At 29.3% G+C, this 9,506-nt stretch overlaps 1 protein-coding gene across 1 annotated transcript; it reads right to left on the minus strand.

The window, feature by feature from the left end:
- Positions 1-5,439: 5,439 nt before the first annotated feature.
- LOC107437297 (uncharacterized) lies at positions 5,440-8,501 on the minus strand. Its single transcript, XM_021147848.4, has 3 exons — positions 8,362-8,501; positions 7,793-7,843; positions 5,440-6,067 (listed from the first exon to the last, which is right to left on the minus strand). The coding sequence occupies exons 1-3, from the start codon at positions 8,371-8,373 to the stop codon at positions 5,600-5,602; spliced, it is 531 nt and encodes a 176-aa protein (XP_021003507.2). The 5' UTR covers positions 8,374-8,501; the 3' UTR covers positions 5,440-5,599.
- Between the last annotated feature and the right edge of the window lie 1,005 nt (positions 8,502-9,506).

Genomic DNA, 9,506 nt, shown 5'->3' on the forward strand with positions numbered 1-9,506 from the left:
TTCTCCATTAATTTAAAATTTTAATATATATTTTTTATTTCATCATATACCAATTACCAAAGTTAGTTAATTTTAATTCTCGAAAATAATTAGTAACGATAGTATTATTACTAATATAACTAATATGGGTACCTATTTTGAAGGCCTTAAGAAATCGCTAAACAACTATCAAGTAATGCTTTAATTAAATGTAGTATTAATTATTTCTGATATTGTCCTTATAAGAACTGCGATAATTAAAACCTATTATACAAAGGGACATAATATAGGCACTGTAGTTATATATTTTTTGCAGTCCTCTAAAACGGTTAAGTACCTCAATGTCATCATTCTACAAATTCATGGTAACTAATATCCACACACACAACATTTATTTAATTTTATTTATCTCTGGTATATTCCGATGCGACTTCATCCTATTAGATTAACCATAATCTGAGTTAGTTAAACTCACTAAAAGAAAGTTCAACTACACATATGGTATCATTTAAAAATGGGTCATTCTGAATGTCCAGTGCTGAAAATGAGAAATGGACCACCCTGAATAACAAAGAAAATATTTTTTTTTTAAATTTATTTTCTCAGTAACTATTGGACCAATTTCAATCAAAATTTGTATTTTGATTTTTCGAAATTTGTATATATTATAATTACATCTTTTAAAATGATTAAAAAAAAATTATAACTTACGATTCAAATTTTTTTCGGCTATTATTAAATAAAATAACAAAAAAAGAAATATTTACTAAGAGTGATATTTTGCATGGAATTATCTTTTGATGAACATATTTCATAGTTATATATAAAAAAAAAATTCAAATCGCCTTAAAAGTTCTCGTGATATGGTTAAACACGTAAAAAATTTACGTCCAAACTTTGAACCGCTCACCTGACCAAACTATTAGGACCATATATCCCAGATTGCGGCTACCCCCTACATTTTGGGAAGAGTTATATTTATTCAGAGAAAGTGCGTTTTTGTGTCCAATTTCGTATTTTAAACTATCGTCTGCACTAATTAATTAGAATATTTGAGCTCCTCTCCTTGAATCATTAAGATTGAGTCCTAGAACATTAAGATCCTATCATTAGATCAAAAGTTATTCAGGGTGGTCCGCGCTTTTATTTTGTGCACAGTACCAAAATTCTCCATGGTTTAATAGATAACTTCAATTTTATTTCGTTAGTACTTCTCGAGTTTCCACTAATTAAGTTTATAAAAACAGGCTTTAAAAGCGTAAGAAATACGTGGTTTCATATACCTTTTTAAATACAGTGACGTCATCCCCATACATTACGAAATTATTAATGCTGATTTTACTTGCTATAACCTAATATATAAGCTTGTTCCCTGACCCACCCACGCAAGGGGCATCCAGGGATACTGATAGCCTACCAGGGTATTGATCAGTTAAGAACTGTTCAAATACAAAAACATGAAGTCCCTTAACTAAACGGATTTCCAATAAAATAAAGAGCAGATAAAAAGATGTTCCGTTACAAAGCGAAACTCAAAATTTGACTCAAATAATAGTAATGAAATTAAGAAGATCATGTCCTTGTGTGGTTTTGTCAAAATTGGTTTAACTAGTAATGAAGGGTCTTTTCATAATTTATACTGAGAGAGAGGAATTACACTGTATTAAAACGTGAGAAAACTATAGAACAAGAAGCAAAATTTAATCTAATCGTTTTGTTTGTGCAGTCCCTGGCCAAATTATTAGACGATTTTACGTAAAAACCTAAATTATCAGGTGATGCTATACAACATTATTTCTTGCGCGACTGAAGCGCGGTTTACACTTGTTTATGTTCGTGTATCAGTTGGTTAACATTGTAATTCAATACGATAAAAATGAATACAAATAGGAAGTATATTAAAAGACTCCGGAATAAAAGACCCTTACTTGTGTGCTTAGCTATAAAGGTATTGCTTATAAACTTATTCAAAGTATGCAATCTTTAAAACACTACAGTGCGTCTAATAATTAAGAATAATTATGTTAATTTGCTAATATAATACCTGGTATAATAAATATTCTATATTTATGTATCACATCGTCTGAATTATAGAATAGTCGAATTTATATTATATATCGTCCAGTTTAACCAATTGATACACGAACGTATAAGCAGGTGCAAACCGGTTTCAGTCACGTAAAAAACAATAAAGCTGTATAGAGTATCACCTGAGTAATTAAGATTTCACATAGAATTTTATAGTGCGTCTAATAATTTGGCCAAGGACTGTATAAGCTAATCCTAATATCCAAAGCATAAGATAAATAATTCATAAGAACGTGCAATAAAGCTAATTTTTGATTCACTAGACCTGCAAGCTAGAAACTCACTCGTATTATTAGATATTTATTCAATTTTTTCGTTGGGATATTGCGCATGCGTGATCCGGTAATCGGAAGATGCTTTAAAGTAGACAGTTAGGTTTACCGTTTCTTTGAACCCTTGCACCAAATTTAGTGTGAATCGGTACAGATTTACAGATTTATACAAGATGTATATGCACAAACATGTAAACCTTCCGCTTCATATAGATTTATATAGATAAAATAAGTAAATAGATTAAGAACAATAATATGAGTTAAGTGAATTTAGAATAAAAAGTTGCAATTATAAATTGCTCTATAAATTAATTAGATAACAAAATTTTGAACAGAAGTTCCGCATGGGAGGAGATACTAAATATGGCTTGAAATAAAATAAAATGTAACTATTGAGAAAATAAAACGCAACTCAATTAAAAATAAATGTCTGTAAAAAAATACATATTCACGAAGGTAAAATAGAAGAAAAAAATGGAAGCATATAAAAAGAAATGCTTAAAGCAATCAAATTAAATAATTTTAAATCATTTTCAAATTTTTCCCTGATACAATTCACAATTAAACCGAACCGAATTCACAATTAAATCATAATTATCAAATTTAAGAGTACGTACTTATGATCAAAAATAAAATTAAATTTAACTGACTCTTAAAAATAATTATTTATCCTGAAGTGTTGCTAATTCAATCTTGTCTCACGTGTATACGTATTTTAAAATATTAAAATTTTATAGTACCAAAATAAGCGAAACTCAGCACTGAACTGTGATCAGAAAGCACTGGGGTTCGATCTCCGGTGAGGGTACCAAACTTTAGTTTGATGGGTAACAGCTTGTTCGTAAAATAAATGTGGGGTGGACTCAGTACTGTCCCCATAATGCCTTTAGTTACAAAATTCTAAAACCTTACCTTTCGTGACCCTATTGATACACAGTGGACTCTTGCGGGTATCCTACTGCTGCGGGGTAGATGTACATTGCACAAAAAAACGGACCACCTTGAATAACTTTTGGGCTAATGATCATACTAGGACTCAATCTTCATGATTCAAGGAAGGGTGACCTCAAATATGATAATTAGCTAGTGAAGACAATATTTACGTCACACGAAAACGATCTTTCTCTAAATAAACATACCTTTTTTTTTTGTTGACCGATTTGGATTTTTGATCCTAGAAATATAGAAAGTAGACGCAATCTGGGAAATATGGTCTCAATAGTTTGATTAGCTGAGCTGTCCAAAGTTTAGACCCCTTAATGATAATTTTATTTTTAGCGTATTTTGCCATAGTTTAGAACTTTTTAAGCGATTTGAAGAAATTTTCCCGCAATTAGGAAATACGCTTGTTCAAAGATTTTATTCAAAAAATAACTTTTAGTTAGTATTTATTATTTATTATCATTTATTATTTATTATCATTTATTACTTATTATCATTTATTATTTTATTTAATAATAGCCGAAAAAATTTTAATTGTCTGGTATAAAAGTTTTTAAATTATTTTAAAGATTTTAAATTTACATAGCAAAATACAAAAATTGAACGAAATCAGTTGAATAGTACCTATCGAATTTTTAAAAAGAATTGTATGTAAACGTACATATAAATATAAAGACGAATATTCCCTAATACTAAGACATATCAGATACATCAATATGTTTCAATTTTTTTTAAAACGTAATATAATTTTTTTCATTTGGTACAGTAACTGCAAATTTCTTTAAGAAGTTAAAATCGAATATATTGTAAACCTGTTTGGCAGCTTTCTCAGCTAAACTGGGTTTTTTTTTCTTTGTAATGAAAGAAAACTTTAATAATCATTCCATCCGCAATAGGAGTTACTTATATGCATCAAACATTCATGCGACGAATTTCTGCTTGCAATTGCAATTTTCTTCAATTTTCAAGATTTCAAGAGAAAAGTCTTCTCGATTATCACGACGAGAAGTTAGATATTTCTAACAAAAAAATAATTAAATAACAGTTTAATTATTTGTTATTTTACAAACCAAAATAGTTCAACCGAACTTTTAGAGGCAGGCTATCCTGGATCAGAAAATCAGTTTCCCCATATTATTCAATGAAAGAGTAGTGTGTATCAGGGAAGTTGTCGTACAATTTCATCCAAGAACACAACGTTCGAGGAGTTAACATTGTGTTGCCTGCATTTTGTTTATAACTAAAAATTATGTTTTCTTTTTCTTTTTTTCTTCCTTTTTTTCTGCAATATATATATATATATTTTTTAGTTTGTTTTTGTCCGCACTATCCCAACTACTCGGTACTAATGAGGACACTCTATGAGGCTAGTGTAGGCAAAATTGAAGACGCATTAAGTAATTGTTTCTTGCAACTCAGAAAGGTATATCTAAATTTAAAATTAAGTTCAATCTACCTCTTATTGGAAAATGAATATTTACATATTTGAGTTAAAACACTAATTTGTAATAGAGCATTTCCAGAGTGGAGCTAGTTGTAAGTTGAATTAATATCAAAAGCCATTGTTTTAATCTGATGAGGAAATGGTCTAAAGAGACAACACTGTAAGAAAGCAACACTGGCAGAAATGTAACTAAAGCGCCACTGGAACAACATAAACAAGTCACGAAAAAGGAAGACGAAGGCATTTACTGATGTTCTATTTTAGTTTATAGCATGGCAAAAAAAAATTATCATTAAACATTTTGTTTACTTCAATAATTTATCCTTTAATATGTTCTTTAAATCTTCTTAAACCATTAAAAACAGATTAATATAAAGATTTTATGTTGAAATGTTTACTTCAGATGTCTGCTTTTAGACTCACATGTTTTTCATGCTTATTCTTTAGGTTTACCTTTTTTTTTACCTATTTTATTTGTTAGCTCACAAGATTTTTTATTCAGTAGAAATAAAAGAGTAATTACTTCTTTTTTCAATTTAAAAGTTCGCATGCTTGCATATTCGAAAATGAATTAGTTTGTTTTACATTTAAATTTACAAGTTTTTTCTGTTGTTAGAGTTGCATTCTCCCACGTTCTTTGGAGTTTGTATTTAAAATAGATTTTTAATAAATAAACGGATGCTCAAATTTATAATTCTGCACAGACCACTATTATACAAAAATACAATATTTATTTCCAATTGGTTCAGTAGAAGAAATAGTTTTACATTAGAAATAGCTAACAAAAACAAAGGTTTGGCAACGTTGAAACATACAATTTTTAAATTGTTCCTAGCAAGAACCATGGAAAACCATAAACATAAAACCCATCGTTTTAATAACCGTATCGGGCATACGGCAATGTGCCAAGCAATGCTCCAGCTAAACCATAACCACCATATCCGGCGCCATATCCAAGTCCACTATTTCCAATACCGTAACCATTTCCTAATCCTCCATATCCATAGTCTAATCCACCATAACCAGCGTAACCAAGACCAGTACTGCCGTATCCTCCATATCCACCATACAAATGACCATGGGCAGGAGCAGATGAATGGATATGTACTGCAGCTGGATTTTGATTGGCGGTACCAGGTTCGTTGGTCTTGACTTCGGCTCTGAAACCTCCGTGGTCAGCTACATAATTGACCTGTCTGTGAATACCTCTGTCATCGGTGAAACCATAACTTCCAGTCACGTGATGACCACCATTACCGGATTCCTCTCGGTGTTGCTCACCGTGCTTGTCTTTAATACTGTATCCAAATTTGTATGGTTTAGGTGCATGGTGGCCATGGTCCTAAAAACAAAAAATACATTTGCATAAATATATATAAACAATCTTAAAATATTGCTTAATCTGCATCGAAACTTGTCATTCTTATAAACATTTTTTTTAAATTTTCTTATAAAATAAAATTTATTGTAGATCAATTTTCTTTATCTATCCGAAATCATTTTTAGGGAATTTTTTCGAAACTCTTTCACTAAAGAAAATTTATCTGCACCTAGAACTGGAAAGCATATTTTGAATTGTACAGGGTGTACCACATAGTTTTCAGACTGTATTTATATAGTAACATAAGCATAAAAGAAAATTTTTAGTTTTTAATAATTAGTTACAGATAATTTTATGAGGCATTAGTAATTAATGAAAATGGTTGTTAACTTTTTAATAAAAAATATATACGGACACCACGGATATACTCTTTTACCAAAGAAAATTAAAAGTCTACATTCTGAGTACCTTGATCTCGATTCTCTGTGTGGTTAGTATCTATATAATATAATATACGTGATAAAATCTAAATTTCAAAATACATCTTTGATAATATTTTAGGTAGTGTTCTCAACTAAAGAAAAATATTCCGCTGGTTTTCATTGATAAAAGAATTTTAGTTTGAGTTTAAGTCTATGAACAGACATTTGGGGGGAATAAATTTATGAAATTTATGGAAATGAATATTATAGTTACCAGCAATAAAGTTCTCCATCGCATTTTACGAAGTGTTCTCAAGTAATCAGCATACATTAAATCGCTAGATGAATGTCCAGAGAGTTCTCTGAATCTTTATTATTCAGATTATTTTGCATGGTATTATCAAAACTGAATAACGTAAAATGCACAAATTAAACTAGTTTCGATCGAGAACATATGAGTATGGGGGAAAAAAATTTGTGTGTTGCTTACACTTGTTTTGAGAAAATAAAAACGTATGGTTATTAGTCTGATTCCATCTTGTAAGATACTAAAATAAACTAATGCGATATCATTCTGCGAGTTAACGCAAAATGTACTACTAATGTATAACTAATGAATGTTTACTGTTGTAAAATCTATTAATGTATGTCGAATGTACATTTACTAATGTAAAATCTGTTAATGCATGTTTACTAGGGTAAAATTTGCTAATTTGATCGTACTAAAGTATGCAATATAAACATAAATTATCTTTCTGTGATAATTTTGAGCATAATGTTATTTTGTTTTCTGTAAATAAATCCTTAATACATTTAACTACATCTCGAAATATTCAGTTTAAATCTGTATAAGAACTTTTGATGCAACTTTTGAACTTTTTTTTATCTGTAAAGATTATTTTGCTGTAACGATTTATCTGGGCTTTATGCAAAAAACTAAGTTACATCACAAAGTTTCACTTCCGCAGAACTATAGTTTTTTTTTCTTATACATTTTTAGCCATTTTTATTGTTAGTGTGGTAGGCACTGATTGAAGATGGGCAAAATTTGATCTGTATCCTGATTAACCATTGAAAACACACAAATGCTTAAAAAAATTCATATTGCTAGAAAAAACATACAATTTAATTTCAAAAATACAATGAATTTTAATACCAAAAGAAAAGTATTTTTAGTATACAAAGTACAACAGTACAAAAAAATTCAAAATTTATTGCGCTAAGGGCTTCAATATGCAATACAGAATCATTTAACAAGGAAATAACATGCTCTAGAAATAATAATAAAAAAGAGAAATAGAGTTAATTATATAATTTTTCTTACTAGTGGGGGATGAGCAGCAGCAATGGTAACAATAGTTACGAGAAGAATAACCTGAAGAAATAGAGAATAAATGTAAATTAAAGACTGAATATGTAAAAAGCATTAATAAAACAGTAATAAGCAAAAAATTATTAACAGAATTATTTAAACATTATAATTTTAGGAAGTAAAGAAAATTCGAAAAATTTTCAGAATTTTTGTTAGCCGAAATCCTGTTATGTTTCCCAAATTGTTGAATTATTTCTTATTTATATCCTAAACATAAAGATATTCCCTTTTCTGAACCCATTGTTATAGCCTTTCAATTACCCAATTTCTCATATGTATCATTAACATAACGATAAATTATTAAACTATAACAAATCTATAAGCAACAGCATTTTTAGTTTCACATTTTGAGAATTAAAATTACAAAGAAGTCCTACTCTTAAAACAATCTGGGAAAAATAATTTAATTAAGATGCTATACTCAAAAATTTAAAATATAGCAATTAAAAAAAGCTATTCTAAATATCAATCTTCTTTTTCATTTCTTTCAGTTAAAAAAAAACATATAAATAAAATTTTACCTGTGGAATCATATTGGAAAGTATTTAACTTGTTTCTCCAAAAGCGGAATACTAATTGAAAGTAAACACAGGACACTTTATATAGTTAAGTGTTCAGAAAAACCGTGTTGCCAGATGAGAGATTAAACCACTTAATGCTTCAGCAGTCGCAGTTGAACTTGACCTCTTGTTTCTGTATATGACAAAATGATCCAATTTTATTTTTAAATAACTTTGTTTCTTTTCCTACTTGAAACTATTTTGGGAATGCTAGGAATCTTCATTTTCAATATTTATTTTTCTTTGTATATAATATTTAAAAATTATTTTTCTTCTCATTTAATTTCATTATTATTTTTAAAATTCTTTTCAAAACTAAAATCAAATACACACATAAGATGTTACTTGAGTGAAACTTTCACTTGCTTCAAAAATATACAAATTAGAAATAACAATCGACATATTTCAAGCTCTCAAAAATAGGCGCCCAATTTCAAGACCTGCCAGACGTGAATGGGAAGAAACAAAAGTGATTCGAAGTACAAAGTGCCGAGTTGCCAAAGAAAAATGGAAGAATAATGGGGGGAAACAAAATAAGAAAAACCACAATGGCCGGGTGAGAAAGAAAGATGTAAAACAGAAGAAGAAAAAGCACAGTGGTTGAAAGGCTAAATCAGGGTAAAATACATTTCCATACGCTATGGAGAGGTGGCGAAGAACTAATGTCGTTAACAAAGGAATCAGCATTCGTATGAATAAAACATGATTCCAGAGAATCAAGATGTACTGATGTGACAAGGGTGAAAATAATTTTAACATTATCGAAATTGAATTTATACAGACACTAGAGTTAACATCTATTAAATGTCGAATATTAATATTCAAATAAAGAAAATACACTATAGATGTCTGATGAAGATCGCATAACTCATAAAAAGTAGATTGATAGCCTTATGAAACTTGTTACTAATTATCACTTTTCAGCTCCTGTCTGTTTCAACTACTAATCTAACAGTTCTGAAAGTTTGTTTTAGTTCCGCTTTCATCAGAAGGGATTCCTAAGAATTTGATTGAAATTCTTGTTTCTTTCTTATTGTTTGAATATTAGTTTACAACCCTTAACATCTTAGTACCCTTTACCTATCCAACCCTTAGTATCTTTATGA

Source organism: Parasteatoda tepidariorum, chromosome 2 (genome assembly GCF_982258835.1).
Source record: "Parasteatoda tepidariorum strain Cologne lab strain chromosome 2, Ptep-v5.0, whole genome shotgun sequence".
Lineage (NCBI taxonomy): Eukaryota > Metazoa > Arthropoda > Arachnida > Araneae > Theridiidae > Parasteatoda > Parasteatoda tepidariorum.